The 15,380-nt window shown below is 43.3% G+C and overlaps 1 protein-coding gene across 1 annotated transcript in view; it reads right to left on the bottom strand.

Annotated features, from left to right (window-relative positions):
* Positions 1–14,261, bottom strand: part of REEP5 (receptor accessory protein 5) — a 44,223-nt gene extending 29,962 nt beyond the window's left edge. The window contains exons 1-2 of the mRNA XM_032156658.2: positions 14,013–14,261; positions 13,104–13,197 (exon numbers count right to left, since the gene is read on the bottom strand). Coding sequence (XP_032012549.1) covers positions 13,104–13,197; positions 14,013–14,130 — 212 coding nt within the window. The 5' untranslated portion in view covers positions 14,131–14,261. The remainder of the gene's footprint in view (positions 1–13,103; positions 13,198–14,012) is intronic.
* Between the last annotated feature and the right edge of the window lie 1,119 nt (positions 14,262–15,380).

The following is a 15,380-nucleotide window of genomic DNA, read 5'->3' as shown; positions in this document are numbered from 1 at the left end:
TCCAGAAAGATATGCAATACATTTCAAATTGTACAAAGTTAATCCTGAATAACAGAATTTTACTTAAGGTCTTTGCAATGAGTATGTACTAAAATTGATTAAAAAAAGAAGGGGGCGGGGGAGATTTCCATCTGGAAAAGAATGAGCATCAGAGACTTTCTCTTTTTTTTTGATGGAGTCTTGCTCTTGTGGCCCAGGCTGGAGTGCAGTGGCACGATCTCGGCTCACTGCAACCTCTGCCTCCCTGGTTCAAGCAATTCTCCTGCCTCAGCCTCCTGAGTAGCTGGGATTACAGGCACCTGCCACCACGTCCAGCTTATTTTTTTGTATTTTTAGTAGAGATGGGGTTTCACCATGCTGGCCAGGTTGGTCTCAAACTCCTGACTTCAGGTGATCCACCCACCTTGGCCTCCCAAAGGGCTAAGATTACAAGCGTGAGCCACCGCGCCCGGCTGGGCATGACACTTTCCATAATGATTTTCTCCTATGAGACTAGTTTTCTCTATGAGGCTTTGTTAAAAATAAACACTAAAGTGAACATCAGATATATTCATTTAATTTCTCTTTGAGAAAACAGCTAATAATTTCTTTTTTTTTTAAGACAGAGTCTCACTCTGTTGCCCAGGCTGGAGTGCAGTGGCACGATCTTGGCTCACTGTAAGCTCCGCCTCCCGGGTTCATGCCATTCTCCTGCCTCAACCTCCCAAGTAGCTGGGACTACAGGCGCCCACGACCCTGCCTAGCTAATTTTTTGTCTTTTTTAGTAGAGACGGGGTTTCACCTTGTTAGCCAGGATTGTCTCCATCTCCTGACCTCGTGATCTGCCCACCTTGGCCTCCCAAAATGCTGGGATTACAGGCGTGAGCCACCATGCCCAGCCCAACTAATTATTATTTTTTTTTTTTTACAAATTTCTCTAACAATGGTCAGATACAATTTGTTTTGTTTTAGAGCATTAAAAGGCCTTCAACACACACACCTACATAGAGACACACAAAGAGAAAAGAGAGCCACACAGCTCATCACATTAAATTGACTCATTTTAACTTTCTACTTAAATAAGACAAACTATCATAAGTTACTGACTACACTGAACTGTGGAATGGCCAGGCCTTTCCCTTCATTTCTTCTCAGTGCTTTTCTGGCTTTGCAGCATTTCACCATCCTTAGTTTGTAGCTTAATATTCTAGCTCTACTACTTACTAGATATATGACCCTGGGCAAGTTATCCCATCTCTCTGAGCCTTAGTTTGTTCACCTATCCAGTATGGATAAGCCTCATTGTGTTGTTGTGAAGATAAAAGTAGTTAATATATGTAAAGCACTAAGAAAGTCTCAGTAAATACTCCCTTAACAGGTATTAATTATAGTATAGTAATAACTTATTATTATAGGGAGATAAGAGATTAAAAAGAAAAGAGAGAGATAAGAAGACTAGTTTCTTTGGCTAAGTAGCTCTCAGAGGGTTTATATTGTTAATAAGGCTAAAAGGAGATTAGAGTTACCCATCAATTTTAATTATACCCTACTCCAAATCCCATATGCTACAGGTAGTAAGAAGTTAGCTGAAATCCCCAAATTCATGTTTGCAGGTAGGGGGAAGAAATTTGAATATCGCTGAAAACATTTTTCAGGCCCATTCTGCAATGGTAGAATGGCAGAAATTCTTTACATTGGCATTGGACTGGTACATATATGAACACAACTCACTGGCCATCCCTCATCCAGTACACTGGGCCCCAGTAACTGGTACCAGTTCACTCTACCCTTGCTGGCCCATCTAGTTGTTCACACCTTGGCTGCTATTTTCTGAAAGCAAAGACAAGAACCAAGGATGGCCAAAGACATTTTGGGAGGCTGAGGCCGGTGGATCACTTGAGGTCAGGAGTTCAAGGCCAGACTGGCTAACATGGTGAAACCCCGTCTCTACTAAAAATACAAAAATTAGCCAGGCATAGCGGTGGGCACCTGTAGTCCCAGCTACTCAGGAGGCTGAGGCAGGAGAATTGCTTGAACCCAGGAGGTGGAGGTTACAGTGAGCTGAGATCACGCCACTGCACTCTAGCCTGGGCGACAGAGTGAGACTCCATCTCAAAAAAAACAAAGACAAAAACATACCCCTGTTGTAGGTGATGCTGATGGTAGAGGAGGCTGTGTATGTGTAGGCGTAGTGGGTACATGGGAAATCTTTGTATCTTCTGCTCAATTTCACTGTGAACCTAAAATTGCTCTAAACAATAAAATCCGTTTAAAAACAAAAAAGGGAAAAAAAAACTTCACTTACCACCTAGGCATTCTATAATACCAGATTTTAAAAATTATTTTATTACCATCATGCCATTTTAGTTGTTTCAATCTGGAGAGAGTATCTGTCCCCATAAATCTAGATACAATATATATGCTAATAACTTCCAAATTTGTATCTGCAGCTCAATCTCTCCATTGTACACTGCCTGGCAGTTAACTATTCACTGCTGAATGATGGTCACCAGCATGATCAGACTGTCACGGTAACACTGCTGCTTCAAAAATCCTATTACAGCAACCGGTCACTATCATTGCTCAAGGAAATAGCAGACACTGTTCCTTGCCTATCAATTAGCCAATCCTTCCTACTCACCCACAGAGCCCTGATTTTACATACATGTACCTGGCAAATCTGTCTTGACTCAGGGAAGCTAGGCTCCTGCCCCAGGCCTAGGGGATAAATCAAAGTTAGTACAAATGCACCATGGTAGTCCCACTGCTTTTTGCTAGATACTGACTTTCTTAGCCCCTTCGGAGTTAAGGGTGTCCATGTGACACAGTTCTGACCAATGAAACAGAAAAGGAAATATGGTAGAAGGCTTTGGGACAAAATTTTCCTCTGCTGATAAAATAAGAGAGGCGCACAAATAAAAGGTCTTCCAGCTTCCTGCTCTTGAAAGCCTTAGTGCTGTATGGCAACAATCTTGCTATATATTGAGGAAACAGGCGTGGGCAAGGAAGATTATACTCCAAAGTCGCTGGAAAAGAGCATGGATTTCTGCTGTAGCGCCTTGAAATTTCAACCTCCAGACTTCTTACATGAGGTAATTCAAGGTCATTATTCTTTAGGCCACTGTAAATGGCTGCAGCTCAATGAACTGACATAAAAGGTATGCAGCATCACCAAAAGCTTTCTAAGCTAAGCTTAAGTTAGTTATCTCGGTATTGGTCAAAATGTGCTCTTCTTTTGCTGAGGTTTCATCTATCAATTAACATTTCAAAATACTTACAGCTAATGCTTCCTTGGAGGGAGACAGGAAAGAGACAACCTTCCATACTATTTTTCAAATTATTTCAGACACAATAAATCCATCTGGAAAAAATCCACTTTTACATGTTCTTAATTCAGATCTATTTTGTTCTTACTATGCAAAATAGATCAAATGCTTTTTTATATGTGAACTGTACAACCTTTTTATATTTCTGTTTTGAGTTCTTGCTTTTAGGACCAAGTTCATATTTCTTATGCATAAGATTTAATATTAAAAAATTGTTAGTCCAAATTATACTCAATGCTTAGGAACATATATACCATTGTACCAATACAGAAGAAAACCACTAGCCATATCACATATTTTTAACTTGGAAGAACAAAACTTTATTGTGTTTTATTCTTTGAATAATGATGTCTTAAGCTGATTTAAGTATAGGAAAAAAATAATAAGACGAGGAACAAAAACTGAAAGTGAAAAAATAAATGAAAGAAAATACTCTTAGGAAGGTTTTTCCTTAAATCAGTGAAAAGCTTAATGACCCAAAGTTAAAGAACTATGACTATGATGAAGTCAATTTTCCTCTTTATATGTTAATGAAACTAACTGCCCTTAATTGAGCACTTACAGAATGCATGATTTGTCCTAAACGTTTGACATGTATTATTCCAACTCCCCGCAACCCTATCCCCACCTTTTACATATGAGAAAACTGAATTTTATAAAACTTAAGCTGTTTGCTCAAGAGGTAATAATCAGCTCCATATACACATGCTTCTGGCTACTCACACCTAAGACACATAGGTGCATACTGTGTGTACTGTGCATGGCTCATAAGTAACTCAGTTGCTACAATTCAAACTAGCCAAATGACATAAAATTAAGTAATGGTATGTCTTCACAGCATTGGCTTTATTATTCAAACCAGTTGTACCAATATCAACTACTTACCTGATAGTGTGAAAAAAAAGCAGTTCATTAAAATACATCTATATATCCATTTATATCCATATATATTTTAATTTTATCCATATATACAGATAAAAAGCTTTAAGATGTCCTATTGGTAAAGAACAGAAAGGAGTCATCTTCTGGTCCATCTGCTTTATATTTTATTTCTAATGGGGTAACCTATGTTTAATAGCAAATATTCCAGAGGTTAAGATAGGTTCTTTGAAAATTGAATATGAAGAACATGGACCATAATGTTTATAATCCTTTTTGTTATGGCAGACACATAACTTGACCATCCTCCATGCCCACCATGCATGGGATTGCTTTTGGCTGTATTTATCAGAGAGTATGATGTAGGAATTCCTAATAATTCAAAATGGTTTTCCTATTATCAGTACCTCAAATAAGAAGGAAAAAAGAATCAGACATTTTAAGACATAAACACTGGTTCGTTTCCATGCCAATAAGGAAAAGATTTTTCTCCTTCACAGAAAAAAAGAAGGTAGGAAACTCTGTGTGATCAGAAAGTTACATATCTTTTTCACTGCAGACTATATGTGCTTTTGAAGCAAGAGAGAAAACCAACAAACAGAACGAGAAAGACTAATGAAAGACTGACCGGGCGCAGTGGCTCACGTCTGTAATCCCAACACTTTGGGAGGCCAAGGTGGATGGATCACCTAAGGTCATGAGTTCAAGACCAGCCTCGCCAACATGGTGAAACCTCATCTCTATTAAAAAGACAAAAAATTGGTGGCAGATGCCTGTAATCCCAGCTACCTGAGAGGCTGAGGCAGGAGAATCACTTGAACCCAGGAGGTGGAGGTCGCAGCGAGCTGATTGAGCCAGTGCACTCCAGCCTGGGTAACAAGAGGGAAACTCCATCAAGAAAGAAAGAGAGAGAGAGAGAGAGAAGGAAGGAAGGAAGGAAGGAAGAGAGAGAGAGAGGGAGAAAAAAAGAAAGAAAAGAAAGAAAGAAAAGAAAAAGGAAAGAAAGAAAGAGAGAAAGAAAGGAAAGAGAAAAAAGAAAGAAAAGAAGAAAGGAAGAAAGGGAAGGAAGGAAGGAAAGAAAGAAAGAGAGAAAAGAAAAGAAAAAAAGAGATTACAGAGGCTGTGGAGTGAGGATAGCTAGAACCTGGGAGGTCAAGGCTGCAGTGAGTCATGACTGCACCACTGCACTGCAGCCTGGGTGACAGAGTATGACCCTGGCTCAAAAAAAATTAAGATGAGTCTATAGAATACCTATAATGAAGTATAAAGAAAAAAATGCAGTCATTCAGTGGTCAAATCTTTTGATGTTTAATTACAGTGATCTCATTTACCACTGTCCACCATTTTGTTTTTAAATGCAAAATGGAAGAGTCAGTCACAGTCAAATATAACAACGTGGAATGTTGACAGACATCCCCACACTTAAGACTGAATTGGTCCCAACACACCTGTGACCTATGTCAATTAACTTCAGTTTGTGGCCTTGATTTCCACAGCTGTTAAAGGTGGCTATCACCCTAGCAGCTTAGTCTCTAAGACCCCTTTTAGCTAACATTTTATAACTCAAAACTGAATGTGTGTGTGTGTGTGTGTGTGTGCACCCAGGAGTTTGAGACCAGCCTGCGCAACAGGGCAAAACCCCATCTCTACAAAAAATACAAAAAATTAGTACACGCCTGTAGTCACAGCTACTCGAGAAGCTGAAGTGGGAGAATCACCTGAGCTTGAGAAAGTCAAGGCTGCAGTGAGCTGTGTTCATGCCACTGCACTCAGCCTGGGTGACAGAGTGAGACCCTGTCTCAAAAAAACCAGGCTGGAGTGCAGTGGCGCAATCTCGGCTCATTGCAACCTCCGCCTCCTGGGTTCAAGCAGTTCTCCTGCCTCAGCCTCCCAAGTGTGTGTGTGTTTTTTTGAAACAGGGTCTCACTCTGTCACCCAGGCTGAGTGCAGTGGCATGAACACAGCTCACTGCAGCCTTGACTTTCTCAAGCTCAAGTGATTCTCCTACTTCAGCTTCTCAAGTAGCTGAGACTACAGGCGTGAACTAATTTTTTGTATTTTTTGTAGAGACGGGGTTTTACCATGTTGCCCAGGCTGGTCTCAAACTCAAGCAATCCACCCATCTCAGCCTCCCTGCCTGTCCCCCCAAAAAAACTGTTTGAATGATTGATGGTAAAAAAGATTAATGCCAGGAGCAATAAAAGAGCAGATGCAAATCCCACTAGGATAACCCTTTGTCAATAAAACTAGTGGTTCTATAAGTATCTGTGTTAGATTGGCATCATAAAGTTTAACTTAATCTCAAGTACCCTCACAACTTAGATGGGGAACAACCTAAGCGGCCTTTTCCTAGGTAAAGGAGGGCCACCTTAGATGTGGAGAGCAGTCTAGACAAGTAAGTGATCCCTTAACTAGATCACTTGGTCTATCAGAGGCTGCAGGATATATATAGTAGCCACATGACTCAGAGTGACTGATAAGCTCCACACCCTGGAATCAGGAAAGTGTGCAAGTGACAGAATGAAGTCAGGGTACATTTCTACAGCCCCCACTTATATTTCAGCTGCTACAAAAAGTAATTTCATTCAGAATTTTGAAATTGTTTTAAAACTTCTGCCATATTAATTCATATTTCCCCAAAATTAATTGTTAATGTTATGAATCACCACTAAATACCTTAACATGTTACATTTTTATTTATACTTGTTTTAAATGCCATGTGAAAAAATTGAGTTAAAAACTGAGTCCTCATTCAAAGTCAGTCCTGAAAAAGACAAGTCCAGGTCAGAAGGAGATGAGGGAGGCTATGACAGAAAGAAGGACAAATAGACTAAATCTCCTTCATTTAGGGCCTTCATACAGAGAAAAAAAAAAGTTCATAAGGAACATTCCAGAACAGAGTATTAGAAATGAGATCCTCCTCTACAACTGCTTTAGAGCCCAGAAACTCTGATCATGAATAAATAATTTAAATCCTTCATCTTATTTGCTTTTTAAAACTTTATTTTCTTTATGACACAGGCAAGCGGGAGAACCTTAACTGAAACACTGGCTGTCATTATTTTACAAAATAGTCACAAGTTGTTTTAAGGATATTTTTATTACTTTTTCATTTCTCCACAACATTTTATCTTAAAAGAGTTCAGCACTCTTAGCAGTAATGTTAAGTGAAACAAGGACAGTAAAAAAAAGCTGACGAAGGTTAAATATTTAAATGCTTAAGATTTCAGATTTAAATTAAGTAAATTAAAGATTTAAATGTTTAAATATATTGCTTAAGTCACAATTTGCAGAATGCCAGTTATATTTTTTATCCAAGTGCACATCGGCCAGAAGGCCACATTGGCTTGTGCTTCATACTTCCCCAGAAGGCAAAGAGCAGGCAGGCATTGCTCTGCTCTTCAACACTTTAACAAAGCACATATAGATCCAGAGAGAAAAGCTAGCGTAATGGGAACATAGGCAGCTCAGTAGAAAATATATCTGAAGTTCTCATGAGTAAAAAAAGAACAAAACATAATTACAAGTTTTCAAAAAAAAAAAAAAAAAACCCCACAAGAAAACAAATACACACCCTACTAATGAGTCCAAGAAGAGAACTACAAATATACATCCTCCACTACTGTTCAGGAAACAGCTCTGCTTCCAATGACTGGCTGCGAAACAGAAAGTGTCTGTTCACAACTGTCATTCACACCATGGTGACTTTCTCAAAGTCTCCTCTGGGTAATAAACCTCTTTAGGAGTCTGTCACTGCACACCTTAAGCAAGTAGACTGCAACTCTTTTTAACTTGTGTTCCCCAGAATGTGTCCTCCCTTTGTGTGCTGAGCATCATTTAGCTAAGAGGATGCTGTTGCTTTTACTTATGGTTAACTGTGTTACAACTCTTGTAGATATTTTCATTGTTTTTTTTTTTTCTTCAAATTTACCTTCTCGCCATCCCTTTCTGATCTGACCTTGATAGGGGTCATCCCCAAACATCTCCCCTTGAGATACTTGTCTCTTGAAACAGAACTAAAGGCAACGCTGCATTCCCTTAGGAAATCCAGTTCAGTGTGCCACTTTCAGGTGGCCTTGCACTAGTAAAACAGAGCAAGCCTCTGCTGTCATAAGTCGAAGCTACGTAACAGGTAAGAAAAAGAAATTGTTAGTAACATATTCTAACTAATGTCTACAAAACACAGTCAATGCCTATGTGTGCAGATATATGATTTGGGATGGCAGTACCTTACTTGAGAGAGGAAAAATACACTACACAAAGGTAATGTTTTGACAGGGTCAACTGTTTTTTTAAAAAGCCTACATTTTTCAATTTTCATCTCTACATAAGGTTATGTTGTGTTTGTGGGACATTCAAAGAGCCACAAGGGAGATAGTATAACATAATCATTAAAAGCATGAACTTTGGAGCCAGATTCTTTGGATTTAAATACCAGTTTCATCACCTGCTAGTTGTGAGACCTTGATCAAGTTATTCAAATTCTCTTTCTGTGTTTCCTCATCTGTAAAAATGGGAATAATCATAGCACTTACATAATAGGGTTGTTCTGAGGATTAAATGAGCTATATTTGCAAAGAACTTAGACAGAGATATGTACGTATCTGTTAAATAAAATGCTACACAGATTTCAAGAGCCATACAAAGAGCTAAATGCAATATAACTCTTTACACCAGCAGCAAAAGTTTAAAATGGGCTTGTAAGGACACACAGAAACTAAAATGACACATCACTGAACTGGGTATGAGATTTCAAAAGTGTTGTTAAAGATTAAATATATATTGCTGGACTCTCGTCTTGAACTCCTGGCCTCAAAGCAATCCCTCTGCCTCAGCACCCAAAAGTGCTGAGATTACACACGTGGGCCATCATGCCCAGCCCCCTAAACATATTTAATCTTTCTAACATTGGCACTAAAATATGCCTAAATGTGCTTTACATTCCTGTGTAGTTCCAGACAAAGACTGGCCTCTGTGTGACCTTGGGAAACACACTCCACCTTTCTCTGTCCCTGAACTGTCATTTTAAAACTAAAGGAACTGGACTACCTGTTTGATCTTTAAGGCCCAACTCTGACAGTCCCAGGAAGGTGGCAGCCCGAGTCTTAAGGAAAATATGAAATAAAAAGAGGAAAAGTAATAGATATTTTTATAGAATTTTAAACAAAAAGGTTACTGGGTAGGACAGAAAGCAAACCTTCCCCTTTCCTTAAATAGAAGATAAAGTCTGAGTTTGCCGCACAATTCCATTTGTACAAAGGAGCAAGTACAGGACTAGGGCCTGGCTCACTAGCGCCCACCCTGGAGGGACTGCACCAGGAGGACTTATTCACATATGAGGGTGCAGCACAGCATACACCCTCCAGCGGACTCTTATCTGTGCAATCACATTAAAAGCAGGGCTGCACTAGACGTTAAAGGCCACAGATTGTATGATTCCATCTACATGAAATGCTCAGAATAGGCAAACTCATAGAAACAGAATGCAGATTAGTGGTTTCCAGGAGCCGGGTAGGAGGAATAGGGAGTGATTGGTAATGGTTTCCCTTTGGGGTGATAAAAATGTTTTGGAATTAGACAGTGGTGATGGTTATACAACTCTGAACAGACTGGCCACTGAACTGCATACTTTAAAAGTGTACAATTTATAAGTATCTAAATTATATCTTAGCAATGGGGGGAGGTCTATCTTTATAATAGAGATTTCCAGTAGTGTGCCTCCTGTTATCAGTAAAAGAGGAAAGTAAGGAGATTAAGGTAATTATGTCAACAGTTCTCGGTGAAAGGAAGGCTGGAATTAGATTCTAAATTGCTTATATAAGATGGCCAAAAATTCTAGAAACTAGAAGTCAGAGATGAAAGGCCCCGTTCTCAAAGAGCTCAAAGGGAAATTATGAGCACGGAAAGAACAACCAGTAGGAAGAGGGGTATACAATAAGGTACTGGTTGCTCCCCAGTGAGCAATGGCCAAGTCTTCAACCGTCTACATGCTCCAACGTGCAGCAGACCCTGACCAGGAGCCAGGTGCACCTGAGCTTCACTCACAGACTTCCAAAGGGAGTCCAAAGGGAGAAAAGCTAGGAAGCCAAGTGAGCTTTTCCCAATTTCATCTTTGCATCCTGCAGTCTCTTGACCCAATACTGACACTACTCCCCTTCCTGTGATGGCCCAAGGAGAGGAAACAGCAAGAGACAAGCTGAAAGGTGAGAAAGGAAGGAAATAAATTACTGGCAATAGTTTGGCAAGATTGCGAACTCCTCACAGAGGTCACAGCAGCCAAAGTGACCTTAAAATACAAATCGTATCATGTTACCCCCTATTTAAATCCCATCCAAGGCAATCAAAAAATGCAAACTCCCTACCACCATCTGGAATGAAATGCACACTTCCACCACTGACCCTACCTGCTGGCACCTGCACCTCTCTGGTGCTTCCCCCACCACTCTTCGCTCACACAGAGCTAAGCTGTGTGCTGCCTCAGGGCCTGACACACTCTTCTCCCTCTCCCTGGCTCTGCTCTTGACTGGCCCCTTCTCATTCCTCAGGCCTTAACTCAGATAGTGTCTCAGATAAATAGCTAAAGAGGGTTTTTCCTGTTATTCTCTACCAGAACTGTTTATTAACTTTACAGGGCTTACCACATGGTCACTACTTTGCCTATTTCTTGCCTGGGTAGACTGCTCATTCAACAAGGACAGAGAGTATGACTACCTTATTTCTTGCCATATCTAAAGTGCTACCACAGTGCCACACATATGACTGGCATTTGATTTTTGCTAAATAGATGAACCTGTATTTTAAAAAATAACTCTGGCTAGGGAGCATAAGAGTTACAAGAGGTATGGAGAATAGCTAAAATGAAGGTGACTGCTATGGTCTGAATGTTGTGTTCCCCCCACATCCATATGTTGGGACCTAATACCCAATGTATTAGTATTAAATAGTGGGGCCTTGAGGAGGCATTTAAGACATGAGGGCTTGGCCAGGTGTGGTCGCTCATGCCTGTAATACCAGTACTTTGAGAGGCTGAGATGGGTGGATCACTTGAGGTCAGGAGTTCAAGATCAGCCTGGCCAACATGGCAAAACCGCATCTCTACTAAAAATACTAAAATTACCCGGGCGTGGTAGCACATGCCTGTAATCCCAGCTACTAGGGAGGCTGAAGCAGAATTGCTTGAATTTGGAGGGGGGAGGGGCGGGGTGGGGGCGGCCAGGGATGGGGGTTGCAGTGAACTGAGATTACGACACTGCACTCCAGCCTGGGCGATATAGAGCGAGACTCTGTCTCAAAAGAAAAGAAAAAGGCATGAGAGCTCTGCCCTCATGAATGGGATTAGTGTCCTTATAAAAGAGGCTTGAGGGAGCCAGTTGGCCCTTCCACCATGTGAGGAGGCAGTGAGAAGATGCCATCTTGGAAGCAGGGAGCAAGCCCTCACCAGACACCAAATCTGCTGGTGCCTTGGTCCTGCATTTCCCAGCCTCCAGAACTGTGAGCTATAAATTTCTATTGTTTATAAATTACCCAGTCTAAGGTACTTTGTTATAGCAGCCCAAGCAGACTAAGACAATGTTCATAGGTCACACTTTAAGCAACATGGATTTTGATGCTACTAAAGACCATCATTGTCAAATACTTTTTCTTTCTTTTGGACAATTATACAATCATATCGGTTATGCAATGAACAGACTTGATTAGACTAATGTAACACTGACCGCCTGAGTATTTGCTAACGGGGGTCTGTATGCTTTATTCTGTGCACACAATCCCATTTTTCCTTGAGTCTCCTCCATAAAGCAGAGCCTGGGGTAGACCTCAGGGCTATATGTAGCTAGACTTTCTGGAGTATGACTAAATGTCTGTACCGGACTAACACAGTAACAACTACTAGGTAACTGCAATTTAATTGCTCAAATCAGAACTAATTTCTAAAACATGTTTCTTCCCTTATAGTCACAGACTAAATTCTAGCCTAACTAGTGACAGACACAAGCTGTAATAATGTGTTATCTGTGTCTTAGCCTCCTAGTTGAAAATTTTTTCTTCCTTTATTTTTATCCCTATGGTTGAAGAAAGGAGCAGAGACCAACCGAATGAAGGTAAAAACCACTGGCTTTCTTGGGAAGAACTGTAGAGCAAAACAAAATTCATTTCTGGAGAGGAATAATTCCTACTTGCACGAATGGAAAAATAAAATTGTAGAATTAAAAAAATAAACACACTGTAGAATAAAAACAACTTTGGTAATAAATTCAGATCCTAATCGTAAAAATTCATTTTTTAAGTAGCTCAATTATATAAATCAATGACTTGTATAACCAAGGAGCTATATCATGGAGCATTTTTAAAGGTTTTTGTTTTTACACTAGGGTAAGCATTTCCCACGTTTGTCTGTAATAATGTGGCTTTTTCAAAATAAAAGAAAAAGATAAAATTCTGCCTACTGTCTGAATTAACATAATTATGAATTAAGGAAGACCTAATTGATAGGGTTTTATTCTCTAGGTGCATAAATATATGGTGAAATACCCATTAAAATAATTACTAGACAGACGTGCTCAGCTCCCCGTACCTTCTGAGATCCTCCCACCAGTAAAGGCAGGACGACAGAGTGGTAGCCCTTTCCTGTTAGTGTGCCAAAGAGGGGGACACTGGTTACCAGGATAATCTAATGAAAACACCCTTAGGCTAATCGTCAAGAGATACGGATTAAGTTAAAATTCCAAAATGGTGAATACTATCCCTACCCCTTATGTCCAACCCCATCCCTCCCCGCCGAGCTTTCACTTTTCTCCCCGGGAAATGCGGATGTGCAGTCTACTGCAGCAGCCCTGCGGTGGGGTGGCGGGCGGGCGGGCGGAGGCGCGGGCGGGGGGAAGGGAGGAAGGGAAGGGGACGGCTGCAGGGTGTGTCACTTACGAGATGTAGGCTGGGTAGCCAAATCCTATCAGGTTGCAGAGGAGAGAGGCTCCATAACCGAACACCAGGTACAAGGCCACCAGTCCGATGACACCTGGGGACCATAAGGAGAGAAGTGGGTCGGGCAGCATGAGAGCCGTTCACGCGGGACAGCCGCCGCCCACAGCGCGAGGCTGGGCCTGTTGTAGGAGTTTTCCTCCCGGCTCGATTGAAGGAGCGAGAAAAACAAACCACACGGAAGCTGGGCCTGCGCGTCCGCGGGGCCATGCCTTGAAGTCTGGGGATACCAGGCAGCCCCGCCGTTGTGCCTCTCCTACCTCCCGCAGGGGGCCCCGGCGCTTTGCGCAGCAACCCCCGGCGCCCGGGACGGCCCGGGGCACCCCTTTCCGCCCTCTCGCAGGGCCCTCTGGGCAGCGCTCCAGCCTGGGAAGCTGCGCTCCGCGGGGAGCGTCCCCAGACGCCCGGACTCCCGCACCCGCTGCAGCAGCAGCCCCCGCCCACCCGAGGGGCGCCCCTCCCCGGGCGGAGCTCCACGGAGGGTCGGGTAGGACCGGGTACCTCCGTCAAAGCGCCCGCCCGCAGGGGCACCGCCGTCCGCGCCCACCGCGCCAGACCGCAGGAATAGGGCGCCGGGCCGCGGGGTGGACACGTCAGCGCTGGCCCTTCCAGCTGCCAGCGCCCGGCGCCGCAGCTGCCCTCCAGGCCCGCGACCGTCAGCCTGGGCAGCCCCGGCGGGGTTCTCCAATGCCCACGCTTCCCGGGAGGCCAGCCTGATTCCCGAGGATGCTGCTTGTCCCGTCTGTCTCCGACTCCACCTTTCCCGAGTCCTCTCCCTGCTTCCTTCCCCAGCAGCTGGGACAGCGGCGGCTCCCGTGGCCCTGCCAGCGGCGGCGACCCCCGGCCACCTACCAAGAGCGATGAAGCTCCGGTTCACGCCGGTCTTGGCTTCGAGCTTGGCCAGAAGGTCAGTCATGCAGTTCTTCTCGTGTAGGAACCGGTCGAACCTCTCCCTCATGGCCGCAGACATGGCGGGGACCGTCTCGCAGCCCGGGGCTGTTCCTAGTGCCGGATAGACTGGAGCGGGGACTGCGGCGGGGCAGCGGCAGGCGGGGACCGCGGCGAGTCTACGCGTCCTCCACTCGCCTCCGCTCGCCCCGCCCGGCCGCCGCGCGCCCCTCCTTCCCCGCCCCGTGCCAGGGGGACAGCGCCACACCCCGGCGGGGGCGGGCCTGCAACTCCGCGGCCGCTGCGAGGTGGCCTGGCTGTTGACAGTGTTAACCCATTGCTGGGTAAAAAGGATGTGGCGTGGGGGCGTGCATTTTGTGTCTCTTGTGGGTCCCCTTCTCAAATCGGACTATTGCAAAAAGCAGGCAGAAAGGAGGCAGGCGTCCTTGTTGCTCCCGCCTGCAATTTAGTGCGACGAGTTTGGCACCTACATTGCTGTGCTAAACCTGCTAAGGCATTTTTGACCTAAAAAATTGAAATGTTTGAGCATTGTGAAAGAACGTTTTGGAAGCAGGCCTGCTTTCTCCCTCTTTGCCTTAACTTGGCAGTTTTTCTCACCTACAGACAATCGTTGCCTTGTAAAGACCCTTGAAGAAATCTAACACATCCTCCCTGGGGTACACCTTTTCCAAGAAAGCACTGCATTAAATCTTTTCATGGTGGGCTTGCGTTGTCTTGATGTCTGATACCGTGGCAAGTGTCCAAATTCTCTCTGTGGAGCCAATATAGTCTGCACTTCCTACACTCAAAATACTCTGAAGAAGACGGAGATTCTAAGGTCCAAGTCTCAGGGCAGGAGCTCATTTTTGCTTCCTTCAGAATGAGTTGGCCATGCTCTTCCTCCACCTAAACCTAGGCTCCTGTTATCTCACCCATATGACTTCCAGACACTCCTAAAATTACTCTTGCTGACTCCTATTCTGCACACTGCTGCAGAATTTTTGTCAGAAGTTCCATATTATTATCCTAACAGACTAGAGCTCCCATTCCTTAGCAGAGCATTCAATGCCCTGCCCACAACTGGCCCCCAACATTCTGTCTTGGTCCTACACAACCCCTCTGTGCTTTCAAATCTACTTAATTACCCTACTGCCTTCCACTTCTGCAAAAGGTTATCTTGCCCACGCCTAGCTTTTTCCTTTTATGCTAATTCTCCTTCCTCCTTTCTTCCTCAGAGCTTCTCAGCTCAGCTTTCTCAGCTGCTCCTACCACCACCCAGCCAAATCAGTGAACAAATGAAACAACCTGCTGTCTACTTCCGTCTTTTCGCCT

Source organism: Hylobates moloch, unplaced genomic scaffold, assembly GCF_009828535.3.
Source record: "Hylobates moloch isolate HMO894 unplaced genomic scaffold, HMol_V3 SCAFFOLD_6, whole genome shotgun sequence".
NCBI lineage: Eukaryota > Metazoa > Chordata > Mammalia > Primates > Hylobatidae > Hylobates > Hylobates moloch.
This window is presented reverse-complemented; position numbering and strand designations above follow the sequence as displayed.